The sequence below is a fragment of the Xyrauchen texanus genome, chromosome 29 (genome assembly GCF_025860055.1).
Source record: "Xyrauchen texanus isolate HMW12.3.18 chromosome 29, RBS_HiC_50CHRs, whole genome shotgun sequence".
In the NCBI taxonomy this organism is placed as follows: domain Eukaryota; kingdom Metazoa; phylum Chordata; class Actinopteri; order Cypriniformes; family Catostomidae; genus Xyrauchen; species Xyrauchen texanus.
The window spans coordinates 28,149,706-28,175,863 of record NC_068304.1 but is presented as its reverse complement, the minus strand read 5'-3'; the positions used below and the strand labels follow the sequence as shown (position 1 = coordinate 28,175,863).

General features: G+C 43.1%; 1 protein-coding gene across 2 annotated transcripts; it reads left to right on the top strand.

Annotated features, from left to right (window-relative positions):
- The first annotated feature begins 1,487 nt into the window (after positions 1-1,487).
- On the top strand, positions 1,488-26,158 carry LOC127622836 (galaxin-like). Of its 2 annotated transcripts, XM_052096940.1 has the most exons (12): positions 1,488-1,525; positions 1,617-1,661; positions 11,804-11,831; positions 12,011-12,105; positions 12,300-12,434; positions 13,515-13,679; positions 13,996-14,080; positions 14,629-14,654; positions 15,923-16,011; positions 16,524-16,744; positions 20,765-21,123; positions 23,271-26,158. In XM_052096940.1, the coding sequence occupies exons 1-12, from the start codon at positions 1,501-1,503 to the stop codon at positions 23,552-23,554; spliced, it is 1,557 nt and encodes a 518-aa protein (XP_051952900.1). In that variant the 5' UTR covers positions 1,488-1,500; the 3' UTR covers positions 23,555-26,158. The 2 variants fall into 2 exon arrangements, with proteins under 2 accessions (XP_051952900.1, XP_051952901.1); XM_052096941.1 differs by lacking the exon at positions 12,300-12,434.

Sequence of the window (26,158 nt, the reverse complement as noted above, 5' to 3'; positions counted from 1 at the left end):
ATATATATTTCAAAAAACTATTTTGTAAATTAATTTAGTTTTACCATGATTAAATCAGCTTTGCAACTTTGCATCTGCACTGGTGTCAGACGATTAACTAAATTACGTCACTAGCAGCTTGTATGTATGTGTGCGCAATCTCCGCAGCGAAGATGAATTCTGCATTCTCTCGGACACAGTTACAGCGAGCACGAAAGATACACCTGTCCCAGCAAAACGGAGTCGACAGGTAAACAAGAACCTGAGTATGTAGTTGAAGAAACAACTGAAGCCAACATCAATGATAAAGTGGAGCTATATGCAGGCTGTACTTCAGTGCTTTGGATCATATTCTTGGTGAAATGGAAGTGCGTTTCAGTGAACGTAATTCAAAGTTTGCTGCAGTTGCCGCTCTTGACCCAGAAAATGAGACCATGTCGGATGTAAAGTCCATAAAGCCCATCATGGATTTATCTAATTCAACCACTGTGGAAACGGAGTGCATTGTTGCAAAGCAATATATCTCCAGAATCAAAACGGAGCAAAGCCAGCAGATGATGACTACTAGGAGACAAGTAGTCATCATCTCCACCCTCCACCCCCCCACCCCCAGTGACACATCAAGGCGCCGACCCTGATCATGCAGTTAGAAAGCAAAAGATGTGGCAAATGGTTTCTCTGCCGGATGGAGTGTTCTAGAGGCCAGCTCCGTAGTGGCCATCTCGCTCCCTGAGTCGATCGTCTCAGGAACGCTTGGGAGCCTTTCGGGTCCCTGAAGGGATTCATGAGATGGGGTGTCAGCTTCCTGTGGGGATCCATACGCTTTGGCAGAGAGCTGCGCCCGGGTTGGGGCGGAGCTACCTGAGCTTTCGCAGCTGCAGGGGGACGCCCACGGTGAACAGACGGGGTGCATGCTCTTGAGCGATGAGGAGGCATGAAGTTTTTGAATGGCCTCTGTATTCATAACAAAATTCACATCCTCTCAAGAAACATCTTAAAGAAATGTCAGCCCTTTGTACTTTATTGAAAACTGTATGAGAGACCAGCCAGCGGCCACTGTTCCTTCACTCTGGCAAACCCAAATGGGAATTATGTTTCCGCTTTGCTTTGAAAATTTACTCATTATATTATATGAAAACTGTTTTTGTCAATATTGCTTGAAACATAGAGAGTCACATCGGAGGAAACAATGCTTGGTGGCCGCACTTAAAGTGCACCTATGGTACAGCAGGTGTGTCTATAAGGAATTCATTACTGATGTACTGTGCTAATATGGATCTCAGTAACTGTGCAGTTCACCTGTCAACTCTACCTGCAATCATAGCTGTTTATGTTAATAAATAAAGTTAATGATGTGAAAATTGCATTGTCATGCATGACATGTTATCTCCTTGTTCTGCTTTTGGGCTTCAATATAATAAGTCCTTCCTTAATTCAATGGAGGTGGAGTCTATTTTTACATAAATTCACATCCATTTGTATGTCTGTCTTCATTGAATAAGGATGCACCGTAGATGCACAATGAAGATCTGCAAATCAGTTACATGTATGTTTTTTTTACAAGTTGGTTGGCTGTGGAATGTGGGTAACACTATATCTGAATTTGTATTTAATTTGTATCTCTCTCTCACACACAGATTTAGAGACAATCTTGTGCCTTTTGGTCACATTCTCTATACAAGGTAAGCATGGAGAAAGTATTATTAGGCTATACTTTTGATATGGTGATATGTGATGTATTACTGATTTTATGGTCTTGCACAGAAGAGTTAAAAATAACTTTAGCAGTGAAAAATGCATCTAGAGACACCTGCATTCTTGGCCATTGATTTGATTGCCATTGATTTGGTTGAATGAATTTGTGTAATTTGAAACCATTAAAATGTGTTATTGTGTGAGTCAAATTCATTTCAGTGGATTTGCTAAAACCATTAAGAGGACTGAGAGAAAATAATTAAGGTTACTCTTTCAGATTAATAGGGCATGCTTGTTATTATTATTATTATTATTATATATTTATTTATATGGGTTTCGTTGTTGAAAGAGTGTGGAGACGCGCTGACATGAACGCGCAAGAGAGACACAGAGCGCGCAGATGAATGAGTTGAGTGTGTTGTGAGCCGGTCACACCGAACTGCTTTTTGCGTTTTTTTCAGCGTCTTGTACATACAAGTTAAAAATAACTTTAGCTGTGAAAAATGTGTATCGAGACACCTGCATTCGTGGCCACTGAAACCGAATGGAGATGCCGAGTGGAGGGACGGCGAGGAGCTGCAAAACATCACACACACACACACACATATATATATATATTGTCTTGTGTATTCTATATATATACTTTATTTTCTACTCAATTATTATTATTTATTTTTTGTTTTGTATTTATTATTTATTTATTTTTATTTTCTTGTTGCTGCATTGTATCGTTGTGCACTGGATGCTCATGTCACCAAGACAAATTTCTTGTTCAGTGCATCTGGAAAGTATTCACAGCGCTTCACTTTTTCCAAATTTATGTTACAGCCTTATTCCAAAATGGATTAAATTCATTATTTTCTTAAAAATTCTACAAACAATACCCCTTAATGACAACGTGAAAGGAGTATGTCTGAAATCTTTGCAAATTTATTACAAATAAAAAACGAAAAATTCACATGTCCATAACTATTCATAGCCTTTGCCATGACACTCAAACTTGAGCTCATCCTTGAGATGTTTCTACAATTTGATTGGAGTCCACCTGTGGTAAATTCAGTTGATTGGACATGGTTTGGAAAGGCACACATCTGTCTATATAAGGTCCCACAGTTAACAGTGCATGTCAGAGCACATACCAAGCCATGAAGTCCAAGGAATTGTCTGTAGACCTCCGAGACAGGATTGTATCGAGGCACAGATCTGGGGAAGGGTACCTCTGCAGCATTGAAGGTCCCAATGAGCACAATGGCCTCCATCATCCATAAATGGAAGAAGTTTGGAACCACCAGCACTCTTCCTAGAGCTGGCCGCCCAGCCAAATGGAGAAATCGGGGGAGAAGGGCCTTAATCAGGGAGGTGACCAAGAACCCGATGGTCACTCTGACAAAGCTCCAGCATTTCTCTATGGAGAGAGGAGAACCTTCCAGAAGAACAACCATCCCTGCAGCACTCCACCAATCAGGCCTGTATGGTAGAGTGGCCAGACGGAAGCCACTCCTCAGTAAAAGGCACAGGACAGCCCGCCTGGTGTTTGCCAAAAGGCACCTGAAGGACTCTCAGACCATGAGAATGACATACTTGTCGCCCTTGTTAGAAAGCAATTCTGTGCATCACTTTTTCTTGATCTGTCGAAAGCTTTTGACACAGTGGACCATGCTGTTTTAAAGCATAGGCTTCTTTGTTTGGGATTGTCTGATTGTGCAGTTTCATGGTTCATGAATTATCTGAGTGACAGGACTCAGTGTGTTAAATGTGATGGTCTATGTTCTGCATTAGTGAAGGTCCACAAGGGGGTGCCACAAGGCTCAATATTGGGTCCTCTCCTGTTTATTATGTATATAAATGAATTGGGCCAAAATGTGTCGGATGCTAATATGCATTTCTATGCTGATGACACGATTAGTTATTGTTTTGGATCGTCCCCAGCTAAAGCGGTTGAGTCTTTGCAGAAAGCTTTTGATGTGGTTCAACACAAGCTTATGCAGCTTAAACTGGTTCTCAGTGCTGATAAGACCAAGCTGATGCTGTTTAGTAATACTAAGAAGGTTTCTAAAGTTCCTCCTTCTGTGTTCACTTTGACTGGAAGTGTCATAGAGGTGGTTCATTTTTATAAGTACCTTGGCATTTGGCTTGATGATGCTCTCACTTTTAAACCTCATATAGACAACCTTGTGAAGAAACTTAAACTGTCTTTTTTCTTTCGAAATAAATTTAGTTTTTCTTTTAAAGCAAAAAACCAGCTAGTCACTGCAACATTTTTATCTGTCTTAGATTATGGTGACCTGGTGTATAGGTCCGCTTCAGCACAATGTCTGCATAAGATTGACACTGTTTATCATGCGTCTCTGAGATTTATTACGAATTGTAAAAATTTGACCCATCATTGTGAATTATATTCCAGAGTGGGATGGCCATCGTTGTCCAACAGGAGATCAGGGCATTGGCATATTTTTATCTATAAGGCCATGCTTGGTCTGTTGCCATCCTACATCAGTAGTTTAATCACATGTAGAAGTGTTGGTTCTTATTCATTGCGATCAAATGATCACTTGCTGCTCTTTGTTCCATTTGCCCAAACAGAACTGGGGAAAAGGGCTTTTGTCTACTCCACTCCTTCTGCATGGAACTTTTGCCAAAAAGACTTGAAATGATCTGAACTCATTTCCTTAAATGCTTTTAAGTCCAGATTGAGAGAACCTGAAATGACCTGTTTAAATTGTAAATGTTTTTAATTATTTGTGTTGTATAACCTTTATAAATGTAATTGATTGTGTTTTTGCTGCCTCTTGGCCAGGACTCCCTTGAAAAAGAGGTTTTTAACCTCAATGGGACTTTCCTGGTTAAATAAAGGTTAAATAAATTCAATAAAAAAAAAAATGAGAAACAAAATTCTCTGGTCTGATGAAACAAAGATTGGCCTGAATGACAAGCGTCATGTCTGGAGGAAACCAGGCACCGCTCATCACCTGGTCAATACCATCCCTACAGTGAAGCATGGTGGTGGCAGCATCATGCTGTGGGGATGTTTTTCAGCGGCAGGAACTGGAAGACTAGTCAGGATCGAGGGAAAGATGAATGCAGCAATGTACAGAGACATCCTTGATGAAAACCTGCTCCAGAGCGCCCTGGACCTCAGACTGGGGTGAAGGTTCATTTTCCAACAGGACAATGACCCTAAGAACACTGCCAAGAAAACAAAGGAGTGGCTACCGGACAACTCTTTGAATATCCTTGAGTGGTCCAGCCAGAACCCAACTTGAACTCGATTGAACATCTCTGGAGAGATCCGAAAATAGCTGTGCACTGACACTTCCCATCTAACCTGATGGAGCTTGAGATATCCTGCAAAGAAGAATGGGAGAAACTGCCCAATAATAGGTGTGCCAAACTTGTAGCTTCATACTCAAAAATAATTGAGACTGTAATTTGGTGACAACTGTGCTTCAACAAAGTATTGAGCAAAGGCTGTGAATACTTATGTACATGTGATATTTTTACAAATAAATTTGCAAAGATTTCAAACAAACTTCTTTCACGTTGTCATTATGGGGAATTGTTTTTAGAATTTTGAGGAAAATAATTAATATAATCAGTTTTGGAATAAGGCTGTAACATAACAAAATGTGGAAAAAATGAAGCGTTGTGAATACTTTCCAGATGCACTGTATGTATAAGCATACCTGGCAATAAAGCTAATTCTGGTTCTGATGTATCATGAACAATTAATGAACATTATACTGTATTTTGAAATACTAGCGTTCATTTATTAATCTCTGTTAATGTTAGGTAATAAAAATACAATTGTTCATTGTTAGTTCATATTATTTCAGAGTGTGTTTAGCTAATGTTAACAAATACAACTTCTGATTTAAATGTATTAGTATATGTTGAAATTCACACTCACCAAGATTAATAAATGCTGCAAAACGTCTAGGTTACGAATGTAACCTCCGTTCCCCGATGAAGGGAATGAGACTTTGAAGCGACACTAGGGGTCTCTCTTGAGCACCGAATATACCTCTGATCTATGAAAAAAGGCCAATGAGAAGTTGGCAGCTATTATTTGCATACCCCGCCCCTGGACATACGAGTATAAAGGCGAGGCAAATACTAGAGTTCTTTCAGGATTTTTCTGAGGAGCCGGAAATGGTCCGGCCACTACAGCGGCTCGGCTCAGCGACGTGGCCGGGAAGGACACAATGTCTCGTTCCCTCCATCGGGGAACGGAGGTTACATTCGTAACCTAGACGTTCCCCTTCTGTCGCTCTCTCCACATTGTGTTGGAGAAGCGACACTAGGGGTCCAATTTTAATTACACTATGCACTGAGCCGCGTACGTGGTTTGACACAGGAGCGGGCAAGTGTTTTTTACGTGCTAGATGACCAGCTGTATGAGACTACACGTACCCTTCCCCAATGCCCCACAAAAGTCGTCGGAATCCTTTTGGTTACCCTGACAGGGGAACAAGACAACGCTTGCCAACTTGGGAACGGGCCAAGCCTGGCTGGGCCTCATTTCTCTCTATGTTTCTCGCATAGAGCAATAGACAGCCGGGGCCCTTACACGCACTGAGGGAAGGGGGTCTTACCCAATTTCCTATTCTTTCAGGGTGGAAAAGACCCTACGGAGACCATCCCTACCCAGCTGGGGAGGTAAGGTGGTGAATACATCACATGTGTTTTTAGGCGACACGTGGAAGTGGTGCGGTGGTAGATCCAGCCTCAGCGAGGGGGGAGTTGCTACACACGGTGACCGAAGGGCAGCCAAAACTTACCCAAGGAAAACACGGGTCCGCTCGTAAGGGGACCATATCACGGAAAATACACACTGGTGGAGTCCGCGTAGGAGTCCTCTCCCTGTGGAGCACCTATTCCAGTACAGGGTAGATTTGAGTACCCGCAGTGGATTGGGTCGGCAAGTTCCTCAGCTGAACTGCGGACCCATGAGGGGTAGGGAGGAATCGACCAGGGATTCGAGTTGAGTGGAATCTCCTGGGAAAAAAGACGCACAGTTTTACCTCAAGCGAGGGAAAGGGCGCTATATGCAAGCGATTCACCCGGCCAGTCCATCAGCGTGTTACCGAGTTCTACTGGCTCGGACCTGAGAAAACACGGGATGAAACTGACTCAACCCTGAGATTGTAGTATCTCGTAAAGGTGTTGGGTGTCGCCCAACCCGCTGCTCTACAAATGTCTGCCAGGGAGGTATCCCTGGCCAGTGCCCACGAGTGAGCTCGGACCCGCAAGACCTGAGTGTGATAAGCCAATGAAATGGCATCTACTACCCAGTGGGAAAGCCTCTGTTTGGAGACTGCATTTCCTTTCCGCTGTCCCCCAAAGCATACAAAGAGCTGCTCAGAGTGTCTAAAACTCTGTGTGCGGTCCAGATAGGTATGCAAAGCACGTACCGGACACAGCAATGACGGGGTTGGGTCTGCCTCCTCCCGGGGCAGCGCTTGCAGGTTCACTACCTGGTCTCTAAAGGGCGTGGTAGGAACCTTGGGCACATAGCCCGGTCACGGTCTTAGGATCACATGAGTGTCTGCCGGACCGAACTCCAGGCAAGTATCGCTGACAGAGAACGTTTGCAGGTCCCCGACCCTCTTGATGGAGGCGAGCGTGATCAGCAGGGCAGTCTTAAGAGAGAGGTCAACTGATTCTAGTGGCTCAAAGGGAGGTCTCTGGAGGCCCGTGAGGACTACCAAGAGGTCCCAGGAGGGGAACAGGCTTGGCCGGGAGGGATTTAACCTCCGGGCGCCTCTTAGGAACCTGATGATTAAGTCGTGCTTACCAAGGGACTTGCCATCTACTGCGTCGTGGTGGGCCACGATAGCAGCAACATACGCCTTCAAGGTGGATGGGGACAGCCTCCCCTCCAACCTCTCCTGCAGGAATAGGAGCACTGACCTAACTGCGCACCTCTGTGGGTCTTCAGCCCTGGAAGAGAACCAATTTGTGAACAAGCGCCACTTTAGGGCATAGAGCTGCCTGGTAGAAGGGGCTCTGGCTTGGTTGATCGTGTCTACAACAGTAGGTGGTAAGCCAGCTAGATCTTCCGCGTCCCATCCAGGGACCAGACGTGGAGTTTCCAGAGGTCTGAGCGTGCCCTGCCCCTGAGAAAGAAGGTCCTTCCTCAGGGGAATTCTCCAGGGAGGGGCTGTAGCGAGGAGTACGAGGTCTGAGAACCAGGCCCGGGTGGGCCAGTATGGGGCCACTAGTGTGACTTGCTCCTTGTCCTCCCTGACATTGCACAGCATCTGTGCAAGAAGGCTCACTGGGGGAAATGCGTACTTGCACAGTCCCGTGGGCCAGCTGTGTGCCAGCGCGTCTGCCCCAAGGAGAGCCTCTGTTCGGCCATACCAGAGCAGGCAGTGGGAGGTCTCTTTGGAGGCAAGCAGGTCGACCTGAGTCACTGCTGGCTCCAAAGGAGGAGATGACGGTCAAGTCGTGACATGTGGCAGGAGCGTACGCCGCCTTGGCGATTTATGTACGCTACCGCAGTGGTGCTGTCTGACCTGATTAGGACATGTTTGTCTCGAATTATTGGGAGAAACTGTTGCAGGGCAAAGAAAACTGTCAACAACTCTAGGCAATCCCGCAGCTGCGTGCCCGTTGCAAACGGCGCCCCAACCCGATTTGGAGGCGTCGGTAGTTACCAGGACGCGTCGGGACACCTGCTGCAGGGGCACTCCTGCCCGTAGAAAGCAGAGGTCTGTCCAGGGTTTGAGTGTTTGGCGGCATGCGGGGGTGTGTATCACACGGTGCGTGCCGTGGCGCCATGCTCGTCTCGGGTCTCGAGTCTGAAGCCAGTGCTGAAGCGGTCTCATATGCATCAACCCCAGCGGCGTGACTGCGACGGATATGCCACAGGAGCCTCTGGAAAATTTTAGAGGGACCGTTGTGCCTGGCTTGAACTTTGCGAGGCATTTCAGCACAGACTGTGCACGCTCGTTGGTGAGACGTGCGGACATGGAGACTGAGTCTAACTCCATGCCAAGAAAGGAGATGCTCTAAACCGGAGTGAGCTTGCTCTTTTCTCGGTTGACCTGAAGCCCCAAGCGGCTGAGGTGTTTAAGCACCTGGTCTCTGTGAGTGCATAGTAACTCTCGGGAGCGGGCCAGTATGAGGCAGTCGTCGAGTTGAGTATGCGGATGCCGGCTTCTCGGAGCGGGGGCAAGGGCTGCTTCTGCGACTTACGTGAAGACGTGAGGGGACAGAGACATGCCGAAGGGGAGGACTTTGTACTGAAACGCCTTGCCGTCGAACGCGAACCGTAGGAAGGGTTGGTGTCGCGGCAGAATTGTGACGTTGAAGTACGCATCCTTCAGGTCTACCGCTGCGAACCAATCTAGGTGCCGGACGCATGTTAAGATACACTTTTGCGTGATTTTGAATGGGAGTTTGAGCAGTGCTCGGTTGAAAAACTCGCAAGTCCATGATTGGTCGTAAGCCGCTGCCTTTCTTGGGTACAACGAATTAAGGGCTGTAGAGACCCTTCTCCATTTCGTTTGGGGGGACAGGCCCTATCACGTCTTTGCGCAGGGATTTGGCATGTTTGCCGTCTACTGCAGAAACGGACGGCCGCGAAGGGGGGGCGGGGCCTGGCAAACTGAATTGCGTAATGGTCCGGTACAGCCAGCGTGACGGGTTGGGTAGTGAAAGCCACGCCTCCAAACTCCATGCTGGGGGTACCAAGGGGACGAGTATTTTGGACGTACGTGGCGGGGGCTTCGCAGCGGGGCGAAGCAGGTAGTGTGGCGTCGGGAGGCAAGGGTGTGTCCTGAGGCTTTGGTGCTGAGAACAAACTCAAAGCACTTACCTTGGTTCGTGACTGGAGGAGGAGGTCCGGTTGCAGGCGTCCTCTAGACTCGTCAGAACCGGCCGGCCGGGGGACAGTCGTGGGGCTGAAGGCGGGCTGTGGCCGCGTCCAGCATGCTGGGACTGTTGAGGCCTGGCAGCAGAGTGCCGTGAGAACGGCATTTGCGGGCCAGGTGACCCAGAGACAAAAAAGGAAATAGCTCTATTATTGAGAATGTGAGTACCGCAGCCCCCGTTAGGGGGTGCAGCCAAATGAAATAATTCAACAAAAGATTCTCCTCCCGGCCCCCCACCGGGGGACGGAGTGGTCTTACCAGCTCCGGAGCTAACATCTCGGTCTCTGGGTCTGTTGAGGTGGAGCACTGCTTTTCTTTCTTTCTTGAAAGCCGCAAGAGGACGCCCTCGGCGAGCAGACAGGGCATGGCCCCTGGCGGCAGGTTTGCGGCAGGGCAGGATGTGTGAAATAGCCTCCGTCTGTTTCTTCACCACTGAGGACTGCTGGGTGGAGTCGTCATGTGGTGTCGCCGAATGGATGGAGCTGGGAGATGGGAGCGTTTGAGAAAACGTGATTTGTCTACCTCCTCTACTGCGACCAGGTCCAGTCCATGTGTTGCGTTTCCGGACAACGAGGGTGGCCATCGCCTGTTCGAGTGCAGTTCCTGCGGCACGTCAAGAACAGGACTACCCAAGTGCAAATTTTGGAATGCCTTGGCCCAGTGGACTTGCAGGAGGGGGCCATGGTGTGCAGGGGGGGAGTGGTCTGGGACCTCTACCGCCGAGGGTAGTGAGAGAGGAGGAGCGAGGAAGCTTGGCTTGCTCAGCTCGTCATGCACGTCCGGGAAGAAAGGAACCGGGAGGGAGTGCGTGGCTGTGAGCGGCGCACATGCCCGTGGAACCAATCAAATAGCCGTGATGGGGAGGGGGACAGGATTTTCTGGTCCAACCTCGCGCTCGCGGTACACGGGGAAGCATATTGGACCTCTGTGCATCAGGCTCAGACTGGGCGCGCAGACCCGAAGGTGGCGGTGCAGACGAGCCATCAACATCAGACGCCGCTGTAACGCTCTCCGAAGCAGCGGTGATTATCGTCATCCAATTCCGGGAGCTCAAGGGACCGGAAGGCCGGCCGCGAAGCGGGCCGCAGTCATCCCGAGCTCAGATGGGAGCAAGCAAACGTGCCGGGGAGGCGGGTGGTTCGCGGGGATTTACCCGCCGAACACAGCCCGTCATTGTCCCCAAATCGCCTCCGTCGCCTGCGGCGCCTGCCTCAATCCCGTGGGAAAGACGCGAGGCGCGGGAGGCGGCTGAAGTGGCTTTCTCTCATGACAAAGAAAGCCTACGACCACAATGCTGTTATGGCTATGTTCTCGCCCTGAAAACATAGACCATTCATAAAAACGCTGCCTGCGTGTAATCGCAGCCCAGGTACGCCAGGCAGCTTTTATGACCGTCGGAGGTGGGGAGAAATCAACCGCATCCAGAAACTACACAGAGGCGGAAACGCGTCTTTTTAAAGAAAGTCCTGAAAAGGACGTTCAACGCCGCTGTGTATTGCTCTTTTAGAGAAAATCACTCTTTTAAACAACTCTCTTAGAGTTTGGGTTTCTGCACTGTCGAAGCGCCCAGGGGCAATTGCACTGCCGTGCAAGAAGGAGAAATCGCCGCTGTATTGCGCCATCAATCCAACAGCATGCAGAGCGTCAGAGGAATACTGGAACTGGTGTGATCTCACGCGAACAACATGCACAACCATCGGCTCCAAAGAAAATTTCTGAATGAACTCTAGTATTTGCCTCGCCTTTATACCCGTATGTCCGGGGGCGGGGTATGCAAATACTAGCTGCCAACTTCTCATTGGCCTTTTTTCATAGATCAGAGGTATATTCGGTGCTCAAGAGAGACCCCTAGTGTCGCATCTCCGACACAATGTGGAGAGAGTGACAGAAGGGGAAGTATTGTTAATTAATAGTTCATATATAATAATGTTGTTAACTAATGCTAACAAACGGAACCTTACTGTTAAGTGTTACCACAAATGCACATAGTCAACAAGGGAAAGTGCTTCAAATAATGCATTATATCAAGTAACATAATTTTGTTATTTCAAAACGCCACAGGAAGCATAAATATAATAAAATAAGATTATTTCAATCCCTCAACATTGCCATTGATAGAGAGGATTAACCTTACTAAAAAATATAGAATATCTGTATCTTTGAGAGTATCCAAATGAGAGTAGTTATCACTTTTCATTATTAATAATCCTTTCTTCACTACACACTACACTTTTTCTCTCTTTCTTCCTCAGAAATGTGCCATCATGACAAAGGGGGCCAGTAAGCGATTTCACTTTTTTAAGCTGAACCTTTAATTCTGAGCTTCTTCACTTAAAGCTTTCAGTTCAAAAAGACACATGGTTTATCATTTATGATTTACACACATGGTTTATCATAGATCCCTTTAATTCCTGGTAAGGGTAAAATTAGAATGATTTGACTTTCTATTGCGTCACCAGCATCACAGGATACAAAGGACAAATACAAGAAGGCCACAGTCTGCATTGTTGTGGAAATCTGACGTATAACATCTCAGGAAGTTCTTGCTGTAATGGTAAGAGTGTCCCTTGGGGCCATAAATTTATGGCTGCTGAGTCAGTAAGAGAATTCATTCAAAACGTGATTCTGAGGATATGGTCATTTGATATTTGCGGAAACTGCACAGATTGAACACATAATTTTTGTCTAAATATTTTAAAGGGTTTCTTTTTATATTTATATATTTATTTATTTTGTAATGTGTTGCAGGTAAGATAACACCAGGATTAAGCCAGTCGGTGGCTGACTGCTGTGAATCTGTAGCCTACAATCCTCTAAATAAGATTTGCTGTAATGGCCGTATTCAGACTCGAAACAGTGCTCAAGAGAAGTGCTGTGGTTCAGGTAGATAAAAACTGGACTGATAGCACCACAGTATTTATATGTTCGTGTGAGCAGGGACCAAAAAAATGTTCAAGAAACAAAAAACGAAAGCTGAAAATATTTTTAAGCAGAACGTAACCAAAAACGGTAACAAAGTTATTTTAAATTTTTCTGGAATGAAAAAGTTATTTTTAAATGCCAGTAAGAATTTATAACTTAGATTTACAGATAATTTTTTCATGAAACCAAAGACCACAGGGTTTACCACAGAAACATTTTGAATTACACCAATTCATGTTGCCCGAAAAAATTAAACATGCTTTGTTCCTGAAGGGAACTTCTGCATCACACATTTCTATGCTGCATCAAGTGCCTGTTGTGGATGTACCATTCTGTGAATGAAGACCCTTTTAAGGTCCTTTTATGTATAAATACTACATACTGTACATGCACGGTTAATCCAGATACAAGGAAAACATTACTGGAGGTAAAAATATAGTATGTCTCAGTTGTTTCCAAGTCTTCAATGAATTATTGTTAGATATGATGCATTAATATAAATTTGATGCTGCCGTGTTTTCCGGCAGATCTTTAATTCAAATATTGTATATGACTTCTATGCTGATAAATTCACCACACAGGAAAGCATTTAATTGCTTATGTTTGCTTATTTTGGTGAAGTAAGTGGCTTATTTTGGAATTATGATTTCAGACCAGGTTGCTTGTTTCTCTTGTGAGATCTGGCAACACTGCGATTGGTATTTCACCCACCCCTAAGTGCAGTGTACTGTCATTTTAAAAAGAATGTTATTAACCGTTCTTTTATTTTGTTCTTACCAGTAACCATTTGAAAAGGAGGCTGCGGAACTTCTACAGTTTTTGCTCAGAACAAACAAAGTGCATTTGAGTTGTCTTGTCATGTTGCCTATGGAGTGTGGTGTTTTCTAATAGTACAGATTAATAAAATATATGTTGAGATAGCATCAATTATTAATTACTACTTCCACTGTTCAATTTTTAATGATGCATTTTGAAATTGTTAAAAGGTAAGATCTCTAAGTTTTATAATGACTATAACGTTTTTTCTTTGCTCATTTACAGAAATTTACCAAATGAAGACTCATTTGTGCTGTGTTGACACTATATTTGAACTGGGGGAAAATCTTTTCTGTTGTGGCAACAATTTATATAACAGGAAAACCCACTCCTGTACTAAGGATCTACAAGTGAAGCCCAATCTCGAAACTTGCTGTTCAAAAATGACAGGTTTGTGTTTAAAGGTCTTACAGTGATTATCAGATAAGGAGCAACAGGCCTAAATCTAAACGGTGGACAACAAAGTAATCTTTTTCACTGTTATGTGGGGAAAATAACAGAACTCTAATTATTAAAGTCCAAATTATTTCAATCATTGTGCAAACAAGTGATCTGTGAAGCATCAATCAACCACTGCTACTACCTTCATTTCACACTTACTAATTTTGTCAAAAGATATGTTGTAGTCAATTAATAATAATTCAAAATAGTTTAGTATCTGTTATTTTTATTATTCACTTTTTCTTTTTTTCCTCTTTGTGATCAGATGTACTGTCCACTGAGAACAGTTTCACAAAGAAAAGTGCTGGTTCAACATTGATTCAAAGCAAGCAACAACCCGTCTCCACCTCGTGAGTCAGTCTGCAATGAATCACACATTTCTGTTCATGCCTCCAAGTACTGATGTTGCAGTGACTATGTGCAATCACTGCTTCTTTTGATTACAAAAATACAAATAATCAGTATGCTTTAGTATTACATAAAGTGTCTTTGTTTTACCCCTAAACAAATGTAGTTTTTAATACTGTGATTGAATTTAACATTAAAGCAGTCATTACATCTAAAATGATTAAAATAGAATGTCATTTCTAGTTATGCACAGCTTTAAAATGTTTATTTTGACCTTGAATCATGTGCAAATGAAAAAGTCATAAAAGTTCATGTGTCAAAAATGGTGTGAAAGCTTTATATAGCAAATATTTGCGTTCCACAGAAAATGCATCAAAGGAATGCTCTGGGTTCAATATGACTCAATTTGTAAAAGATCAAAAACGATTTACAATAATGCTCTTACAATGGAAGTCTATGATTTTTGTTTGTTTGTTTTGTGTTTTGCATTTTTATAATTTTTTTGTGTCTGTATATTTTTTATGTGTGATTGGAAATCTCTGCATTCAAGAGTAAGCCCACCCACCAAAGTCTCAGGTAATGCACTTCATTGTCCTCTGTGTTTTTTTTAAATCTCTCTTGATGAAAAGAGCATCTGTTCCGCGTCAGCAGCCATTGCTACTATCTATAGTTCAGACTTGTCCAACTTGATAGCTTAGGGCTCTGCAATGTCTTGCATATTATCTGCTTGTATATCTTATATGTCTGTGATGAAAGATAAAGATCCTAACACACAATTTAAACTATAACATTCTTAATGTACCACAACATTTTTTTCACAATTTTTCTTGTCTGTCCTTTTTTTACCATTCACTGTGAACCCTGATGTGCTGTTTGCTTAAAACTGTATATTTATAATTACGGACTGTACATTTTCATGATTATTTCTCACTATAACTATTGTACACAAGTAGTTTATTCTCTGGTTTGAAAATTGAGATGAACCAAACATTGTGAGTTGAACAAACTAAAGGCAATTTAACTCTGTTTGCCAGTCTTTGAATTGGTTTACAGGCCAAACTTGACTTAATTGAAAACTCCTGCTCACTGAACAGTAAATGCTACTATATAAAATGTGGGGAATTTTAGAGGTATTAGGTCTATTTAAAGTTATATCGTTTTGTTCTTAATGGGTATTTAGATCGAAGTCACAATTATTGTAATTAGTGTTCCTGTTGTTGATTCTAGTTCACCATAATCATTTCAGATGATTTTTCTTTTTCGGATACAACAACTATGAATAAGACAAGGGGCCCTGTATTAAGAGCACTTTGCAATACTTCATACATGCAGTGTAGTCAGTGGGCATAGCCATTAGGTTTTGGTGTTTAGTCTAGGCAAAAGTGGGTTTTGTGAAATGGGCTGGGTCAAAATTTGATTCTGAGGTCCTTCTCCATTTAATGAACCATCAGTGGCCTATTATATAATCCATTCCCTGTCAAGCACCAACGTTGTAAAGACAGCACATTTGTTTGGTAGTGTAAACGGCTTGTATGCAATTAATTAGAAGAATAGAATTAATGACTCACGTTCTTTTGTGAATTAACTGCATCCTTGTTGAATATCTGTTGAATCATTTCTATTGAGCTTGTTTTATACACATGAAAATGTGGTTCTCTTCAGGACTTTAATGTAGGTTCGATTAAATTTATAGAGAATGTAATTAATATGAATCAAATTATTTTACAACTCTTGGCTAGTATTAACAGTGATTGTGTCAAAGTGCCTAGTGCGGTCACAAAAATATTATCATTATAATATCTTCCATCTTAATCTCATACTCTAACTTATTCTCTTCTGTCTAGACCTGATGTGTGCATCAAAAGACTACAATCCACAAGAGAGCATTTGTTGCTCAGGGAACCCGTATAGGAAGACATCAGCACTTACTAAGGTATTGTTGATTCTTGCTTCTTATAAACCTTTTTGTTGTTGTTGTTTTGTGATGCAGTCCACCTGTGGATTGATTGAACATGATATAAATACAGCATGATATAAATACTTACAATGAACTATAGTTTGTTACAGTATTAATGTAGGTTAATGTTCATTTATGAAATTATAATTGTTCAGTGTTAGTTTTTGATATTTCATAATGCATTAACTAATGTTAACATGCTCTTCATTTTAGAAATGTATTAATTAGCACTGTTTACTTTAAATTTAACATTAACCAGTATTAATATGTGCAGTAAAATTATTGTTTATTATTAGTTTATGTTTATTATCAACTAATGTAGGAAATTAATGTTAACAAATACAACCTTATTGTTGCTAAGTATTACCCAGAAGTCCATATACAAGTTCCCATGGTTTTCATGGCATGGCAGAAGAATTTTCACACAATAGACCTCTGTGATAGGATAGTCTACAAACATTTATATGATGTATATCTGTATTCTTCAGTGCTGTGGTAAAGATATCTACAGTCTATTAGATGAGACAGTGCTGTGCTGCAATGGAAAACTTCATCGCAATTTACCTGAACAGTCTGAGTGTGTCGGAGGTGTTGTATATACTCCTGGAGAGACTGCCTGCCAACTGTATGTCCGTCCTCGTCTTGGTGAACACTGTTGTGGTGAAAAAACCTTAAATCCTGAAATTCACATTTGCTGTAATGGACACAGGTAGGCACACGGGGCACTACATTTTAATTTGATTTGAAGGTGTGCAAAGTAATTTTTTGCTTACATTTCACTGGCTGACCAACAGTGGTCTTGGACTTTATACTGGCACACATTTTCATGAAGACAGCATGTTGCAAAAGCTTTCCGTCACTGATGCCACTGTCTTTTTGTATCTTTTACATTCACAGCAATATTTTATCATGCATAATTAATATTCTGCAACCAAAAGTGTTGCATTATAAGGAAGACAAAGTATATTGAGAAGTTCCCTATCAGTCACTCACTCGATATTGTGTCAGTGAGTTGACACTAGGGCTTCACTCTTGGGAGCCCAGACATCTCTGATCTTTGAGAAAAGGCCAGTGAGAATTTGCATGCCAGTCCCCCAGACATACGGGTATAAAAGGAGTGCCGCTTGCAAACACACACTCAGACTACTTCTTCGGAGCCGAGTGGAAGTATTCACAGAGCTGAATTCCTCTTGCTGTTCCATTCATATCCCTGAAATGCTATTGGGTATACGGCGCATTACAGCGGTTCTCCCCCTCATATACTATGGTTGTGCTGAGCAACACCCCTGGGTGCTTCGACAGCTGAGCAAGAGCTTCTTATATATATATATATATATATATATATATATATATATATATATATATATACACACACACCCACACGTATATATACACACACCGCTGCTTTGCACTACGAGATTGCCTCCCTTCTATAAAAGCACACGATAGAGGGGCGTTTTGCAGCCAATCTTGGACCTATGAGTTCTGAACCGGGCTCTGTACAGACTACCGTTCAAGATGCTCACGCTTTCTTTGGGTTGCCTTCGAGGGTCGGGCATACTAGTACAAAGTCCTCCCCTACGGTCTGTCCTTGTCTCCTCGTGCCTTCACGAAAGCAGCAGAGGCAGCCCTTGCCCCACCAATTGAATTGGGCATCCACAACTATCTCGACAACTGGATAATCCTACCTCACTCGTGGGACATGTTGTCTGCACACAGGGACCTGGTGCTCAGGCACCTCAGCTGCTTGGGTCTTCGGGTCAACTGGGAAAAGAGCAAGCTCGTCCCGGTTCAGAGCATCTCTTTTCTCGGTGCTGGACTCTCTGCATACATTCAGACAAAATACGTTGGTCGCACTGAAATCCTTTCAGAGGCTCCTGAGTCATATGGCACCCTCAGCGATGGTCATGCCGCTCAGGTTGATGCATATGGGGACATGTTATGCTCAGGGGAGAGTGGAGACTCCACCCTCAGGCGGTCCAGCTGATCTGGAATCGATTCGGCCAAGCAGAGGTAGACCTGTTCGCTTCCCCAGAATCCTGCCACTGCCCGCTTTGGTACTGTCTGACCGAGGCTCCCCTCGGCACAGATGCCTTGGCACACAGCTGGCCCCTGGGGCTATGCAAATATGCGTTCCCCCCAGTGAGCGTACTTGCACAGACTTTGTGCAAGGTCAGGGAGGACGAGGAGCAGATCCTCTTAGTGGCCCTTATTGGCCCTCCCGTACTTGGTTCTCGGACCTCATCCTCCTCACGACAGCCCCGCCCTGGCGAATTCCCTTGAGGAAGGACCTTCTTTCTCAGGGACGGGGCACCATTTGGCACCCGTGACCGGACCTCTGGAATCTCCATGTCATGCCCCAAGTGGCCTACCATCTACAGTTGTAGGCACGATCACTCAGGACAGGGCCCCCTCAACGAGGCGCCTCTATGGGGATTCAGGGATCAGGTGGTGAACCTGCTAGCACAGCCCCAGGAGGAGGCAGACCCAGCCTTGCCGTTGCTGTGCCCATTGCATGCTCTTCAGATATTCTTGAATGGCACGCAGAGCTTTAGAAGCTCAGAGCAGCTCTTTGTCTGCTTCGGTGGACAGTGGAAAGAAGTGCTGTCTCCAAACAGAGGATCGCTCACTGGGTCATCGATGCCATCACTATGGCATAGAATGCCCAGCATGTGCCGCCCCCTGCTGGACTGTGAGCCCATTCAACCAGGGGTTTTGCGGCTTCTTGGGCGTTGTCCCGGGCGCCTCTCTAGCAGACATCTGTAGAGCTGCGTGCTAGGCAACACCTAACACATTTGCAAGGTTTTATAACCTCAGGGTTGAGCCAGTTTCGTCCCATTTGTTATCAGGTGACACAAACAGGTAAGTTCAGGTTAGCTGACTGGGTGTACCGCTTTCGCATAGCGCCTTTTCCCTCCCTTGAGGCAAAGATGTGCGCTCTTTTCCCAGTTGCATTCGCAAAAAAGTGTGAACCCTGGACGTTCTTCCTCCTTAGCCCAGCAGCCTTCGGAGAGGCTCGCCGCCGCCCCTGTAACTGAGGTAAGTGCTCCACATGTGCTGGTTGTCTCCTTAGGTAACCCCGTGTGATGTATATTCCACAAAATGGTTTCCCCGCTGGTAAACCGTGTCTTCCTTGGGCAGAGGGCCCTCTGTCCTTGGTCACGTTACCTCCTTGGGTAGGACCTACCACGGCGCCACTCCACACAACATGCTTCCGCTCCGACCCGGTAAGACCGTGTGTTGTATTCCACTTAGAAGTCCCCCCCATTCTCGGGGTCTGGTGTGGTCTCCCCTGTGTCCTCCACTTTGGAGGGCCACCCCCCCAACATAGACCTTATATGGCCCCCAGTTGAATGATTTCATTCCTTTTTTGGGGAGAACACTAGAGTGAAGGCTACAGCTGGGCCAGCCAGTCCTTAAACTTCCGAGCAGTTAGCCGCACCCCAAGGTGTAGGGGACCACTTCATGCCTTCACTTCAGTATGTTGTGGGAAGTTATGCGAAGGCTTGCTGCATTGGCTACGAGGCACACAGAGTTCTGCCAGTCTCGCACCGGCAGTCTGCATAACTCGGTTCAGCTCTTGTGCCGTTTTCCATTGGGACCCCTAGTGTCAACTCATCGACACAACATCGAGTGAGTGACCGATAGGCAACGTCATGGTTACCGATGTAACATCCATTCCCTGATGGAGGGAACGAGACGTTGTGTCCCTCTTGCCACAACACTGAACCAACTGCTGAAATGGTCGGATCTTTGGCTCGGCTCCACACCTGAGTGTGTGTTTGCAAGCAGCACTCCTTTTATACCCGTATGTCCAGGGGAGTGGCAGGGAACGGAGGTTACATCAGTAACCATGACGGTTTTTTTTGGCCACTGATGTGACTAAAATCTTCTCACTTTGAACATATATGTCAAAAGTAGGCTACTAAACATTTCTTGGCTAAAGGGCCATATATTTTTACAATTAAAAAAGTATGCATCTTTAAAGTTTTTTTCTTTCTTTTTTTTTCACTAGAGGTCTTTCTGCCAGTATTGGCATGTCCACTTTTTGTAAGTGACCTTGGGCTTATTTTTAAAAAACGTCACTTATAAATATGCATTTGTGGTTTGATTTATTTTTTACGTGTTTTTTGTCAGTAATTTTACTAGGGCAGCACAATTAATCGAAAAACGAATCGTGATTACGATTATGCTGCCACGATAATTTAATCTTGAAAACTGTGAAAGTTCAATTTAAGTCTTTTAAAGTTGTAATTTTTTAGTAAATGCTATAAAGGTTTTTCAAAAATGTATGAAACCAAATTGGACACAAAGATTGCATTTCTAAGAACTAGACACTAGAAAGTGTTGTTCTTATTTTTAACACCTTGGAGGTGAGGCAGCGCATTGCCAAAAACGTTAGTTTGAATGTGAATGACTGTTGTGACAATGCCTTTGAGGGGATGAAAAGGAGTTATTCTTACTATGCAAATGTCCAGTTGCTGAAGTCAAGCAGCCAGCACACTAATAAAAGCACCACTGCTAAAATATTAAGATACAAAAAACCCTTATAAACTAGTCAATCTTATTAAAAATAAAACTATTGTACACTGTGATGATAGACAACTTCACTATATTTGAAGATTATGTCTACTCTTGTCTGGCAAATACAATTTAATGTGTTAATAACCATAGTATAAAAAATAAACCAAACACAACTGTCACTAAATAAGCTTTTTTTTCTGTTCAGGTACAACAAGAAAAATGTTACCTTCTGTTGTGGCTCAAAAGCCTATGACCCATATGACAAGAGCTGGAGGTGTTGCTCAGGTCACCTCTACGCCACCCGTTTAGATGGGAAAGCAGAGTGCTGTGGAACCCTCTTGCTGGAAGATAATACATATCAAACTTGCTGTTCTTCCACAAGCCATGCCATGCTTTATGAAAACCAACCAAAGCACATGTGTTGTGGGAATAATTACTACAACACGTCCCTGTGGAGTTGCTGTGCAGGACATCTCAAACCAACACCAAAGACTGATGTATCTCATACAGAGCTGAGCCTTAAGCCATTAATGGAGTTGATCCCTGACATATGCAGTAAAAAAGGTGATGCTCTTTAAGATGTAATGTAATAATTTGTATAATATATAGTATAGTAAATAGCATAGAGTAAATGTGATTTTATATATGGAGTGGATTTTATATATGGAGTGGTGGTGGCGTAGTGGTCTAATGCACACAACTGGTAATCAGAAGGTTGCTGGTTTGATCCCCACAGCCACCACCATTGTGTCCTTGAGCAAGACACTTAACTCCAGGTTGCTCTGGGGGGATTGTCCCTGTAATAAGTGCACTGTAAGTCACTTTGGATAAAAGCGTCTGCCAAATGCATAAATGTATATATATATATATATATATATATATACATACATACATACATCAGTCCCTTACGATTTTTAACAAAGTCAACCCTGAATCAGTTGCGGAGTACTTATCGATAACCAATTTTAAAAACCTTAAATATGTTTTTAATCAGTATACCTTTTAATATATTTTAACTTGTTTTTTGTCATGAAAATAGTAATGGAAACTAGCATGGCTTTTATATATATAAAAGCTGTCTTGATATAGTAATATTGTATTTTAGATTTTATATATATATAGATAGATAGATATAGATATATATATATATATATATATACAAACACGTTATACATATTATATGTATATACACCGATCAGCCACAACATTAAAATCACCTGCCTAATATCGTGTAGGTCCCCCTCGTGCCGCCAAAATGGGCATGGACTCCCCAAGACCTCTTAATGTGTGCTGTGGTATCTGGCACCAAGACGTTAGCAGCAGATGGATCAAACTTTTTGGTCCAGCACATCCCATAGATGCTCAATCGGATTGAGATCTGGGGAATTTGAAGGCCAAGTTGAACTCTTTGTTATGTTCCTCAAACCATTCCTGACATTTTTTTGCAGTGTGGCAATGTGCATTAGCCTACTGAAAGAGTCCACTGCCATCAGGGATGGCATGATGGGGTGTATGTGGTCAGCAACAATCTTTACGTAGGTGGTACATATCAAAGTAACATCCACATGAATGCTAGGACCCAATGTTTCCCAGCATAACATTGCCCAGAGAATCACACTGCCCCCGCCGGCCTGCATTCTTCCTGTAGTGAATCTGGTTGCCATCTTTTCCCCAAGTAAATGTACCCGGCCCTCCACATGATCTGAAAGAAAATTTTATTCATCAGACCAGGCCACCTTCTTTCATTGATCCATGGTTCAGTTTTGACACTCATGTGCCCATTGTAGGTGCTTTCAGTGGTGGACAGGGGTCAGCATGGCCACTCTGACCTGTCTGCAGCTACGCAGCCCGATACGCATCAAGCTGTGATGCACTGTGTGTTCTGACACCTTTCTATCATGGCAAGCATTGTTTTACAACAATTTGTGCTACAGTAGTTCTTCAGTGGGCTCGGGTCAGACGGGCTAGCCTTCGCTCCCCACGTGCATCAGTGAGCCTTGGACACCCATGACCCTGTCACCGGTTCACTGGTTGTCCTTCCTTGGACCACTTTTGGTACTAACCACTGCATACCGGGAACACCCCAGAAGACCTGCCGTTTTGGAGATGCTCTGACCCAGACATCTAACCATCACAATTTGGCCCTTGTCAAAGTCACTTGCCAATTTTTTCTGCTTCCAACACATGGAATTCAAGAACTAACAGTTCACTTGCTGCCTTATATATATCCCACCCCTATTCAGGTGCCATTGTAATGATAAAATCAATGATATTCACTTCACCTGTCAGTGCTTTTAATGTTGTGGCTGATCAGTGTATGTATATGTATATACAGTACTTTGCAAAACATTAGGTAGCTATGTATTTTTTAAAGAAAATATTGCTGTGAATATTTTTATCTTAACATAAGAAGTGCAGTAAATTAATATTTTGTGTTACCACCCTGTGCCTTTAAAACAGCACCAATCCTCCAAGGTACACTTGCACAATGTTTTCTGTGTTTCCATGGCTGTTGGCAGATAGGTTGTTTCAAGCATCATGGAGAAGTTGCCACATCTATATATTTAGGCTGTCTCAATTGCTTCGGTCTCTTGTAATCCCACACTGATCTATAATATAATTGAGTAATTAGATAGAGGAATTGAGATAATTGAAATCTATATATTAATCCAAACGGAAACAAATGATCTTGTTTGTGTTTTTGATTCTAGTGCTCTTTGGAAAAGTGGAGAGTGTTGCACTAAACAGTTCTCAGCGTAACATCGTGTTGAGAGTTTTTGTGAGGTTCCATGTGAATACGTCTGAAATCAAAGACCCTTGGCTTAACGTGGCACTGGATCACTGCAGCTCTCCTGCCCTAGAGCATGGCATGACCTACCTCTGGGAGATAAACAATAGTGTGTACAAGCCTCTCTCTCATCCTATTGACCAAAACTCTGACATTCACATGCTCTTAACTATGTTACAATTATATGAGGGTTGCAGTCAAAAATAGCAATACGTATTAAGGTCTATATCCAGTCATTTGAAACAAACTTGAAACTTGACAAGAACCTCAATCTTTCATTAATGGTAATGGCACATTGAAAGATTAATTTGAATTTGGTGTTTAAAAGCTAAAACCTCCTTATTTCAGAAAAATATTTTACATAGAATTATGACATCTGTTACACTTTACACACCAATAACATCTGCAGAGGATTTACATAGAGTAGTAGTTATATCTGGACCTCCCAAGAATAGATTATTCCTTTTTGGTGCGATGTATTAAGCTAGTTTATTTGATCAGTCTCTATTTTGAAGTCTTTTTAGCTACTCTTCGAATGTGACTGCATAGAAAATAACTTTTCTCCTATTCTATACTGAGTTCACTTGAAGATTTATTTAGTTTAACTGATGTGCAGTGTTAAATCCTTTAACAATGCAAGATGCACTGCATGGCCTAATACATGTTTTTATCAAGTACTGTGTTTTCATCTGTCTCAGGTTTGTTCCAATATACTATTTCATATTTTTTACGTTTTTAAGTGTTTTATAGTCCTTTATAAGATGCAGGTGCTTATACAATTGCTTTTAGTTTAATCATATTTGCCATTTAAAGGACATAATTGTTCTTAAAAGCTAACAATTCATGATTTAAAAGAAAGCAGGTGTTTCTTAGTTTTTTGTGTATTTTTGTGTTATACTCAACCATATTCTTTTTGCAGTTATGCATTTCTTTTAATTTCATTTGATTGATCGATCGATCGATCGATTGGTTCGTAACTACTTGCCAAACATTGTATTTTGTACTAGTATATCATGTACTAACATGGAAACTTTTCTTTAATCTTCTCTTATCTGTTAAGTACTGTTCCATTCTCATGTCTTAAATACAACTGAAGCTAATCACACAACTTTCATATTCATTGTTGTGTTATGTGAAGCAGTGTATTATATTATTGCAGACATGAAATTATACAACAGTTACATAATATTACATAACTTGTAATACATATAAAAACTAACGTTTATAAATAAAACTTTTTTGAGAGACGTGAATGTGTTTGAGTGATATAAAAAAAAACAATGGCAAACATGAGGGCTTGGGGACATGGACATGGGGAAACATAAACCAATGAGCAAACAGAAATGTAAACAAGATAACAAGACAATAAGCATAAACCAATTGCAAACTAGAACTGATAACAACACAATGAAACAATAAACCAATTAAAACATGAACATGGAGATGACACAAGAACATGAAAATGACACATGAACATGTAGGGAAAACAGGACATATAAACTTTTCAAAATAAAAGACATGGAATCAAGACATGAACAAAAACACATCTATACATGACATATCCCCCCTCTAGGGGCGGCTCCAGATGCCCCAAAACAAAAACAGTGTTCAAGAGGCAACAGGAGGAATATGGGAGGGGCCTGGTACGTGGAGCAGAGGTTTGCTTGTGACATGGCATGGAGCAGTCTGGGGTTAGACTGAAACATGGCATGGAGCAGGCCGAACCTGGCGTGGCTGTGACATGGCATGGAGCAGGCTGACCCTGGCGTGGCTGTGACATGGCCTGGAGCTGACTCTGGCGTTGCTGTGACATGGCCTGGAGCTGACACTGGCGTTGCTGTGACATGGCCTGGAGCTGACACTGGCGTGGCTGTGACATGGCCTGGAGCTGACACTGGCGTGGCTGTGATTTGGCCTGGAGCTGACTCTGGCGTGGCTGTGACATGGCCTGGAGCTGACTCTGGCAGGCATTGGCAATGGCGTGGGATGCTGGCTTGGAGGCCATGTCGTGGAACTCTGGCTCTGGTTTGGAGGCTGTGGTTAAGGCTCATGCAAGTTGCCAGAATTAGCCAACTCAGCATCCGTTTTAAAGGATTTCTGGGCTTTAGGTTGTCTCCATCTTCCAAAGGCAGCTCCAATATTTATCCTTGTTTTACTACACCTCTGTTCATGGTGGTTTTTAGATGGATGGCGAAGCTTTTTAGGTAGGGTGGAATCAGTTATCTGATCCAGTTCGTTTGCTGGCTTCCATGGCTGAAGCAGGCAGTGTTGTTTGCCTGCAAACTTGTTCAAATCTGGCAACCCGACGGTGTTGAAATACTATTGGTGAGTGGGCAGTGGGTGGGATCACACTGACCAAAACATCTCCATTAAATGCAATGAGAATATTGATGGGAGAAATGCCTTTGGATTTGAGGAGGGAGAAACTAGCTATAACATACTGGGTGATACTACAGGGTGTGGTAGATAAACATCCTACCCATAGAGAACTAGAGGACTGTTGGGAGTATAAATGTAAAGGAAGTAATAACTTCAGGTGGAAAAGTGGGCAGTGGGCCAAAGATATAGGAATTAATAGTAAGTCATTTTGTCCTGTGGTGTCTTTATGTGGTAAACAATTTTGGAAAACCCCAGAAGCAATGGTTGATATAAGTTTACTAGAAGAACCGAGGAATATGAAAGATATTATGGAAAAAGGTGAGTACAATATTGAGTGAGAGATTTCATTCATTTATACAAATATATTCAGATGGTTCCAAAGATCCAATAAATCAAAATGTTGGCATAGGAGTGTTTACACCTAAATTTAAA

Excerpts from the sequence above, each read along its gene's own strand:
- LOC127622836 (XM_052096940.1), top strand. The coding sequence starts at position 1,501 with ATGAAGATCTGCAAATCAGTTACAT. Across the intron at positions 12,435-13,514 it reads AGAGAAGTGCTGTGGTTCAG|AAATTTACCAAATGAAGACT; the intron begins GTAGATAAAAAC and ends GCTCATTTACAG. Across the intron at positions 16,012-16,523 it reads AGACATCAGCACTTACTAAG|TGCTGTGGTAAAGATATCTA; the intron begins GTATTGTTGATT and ends TGTATTCTTCAG.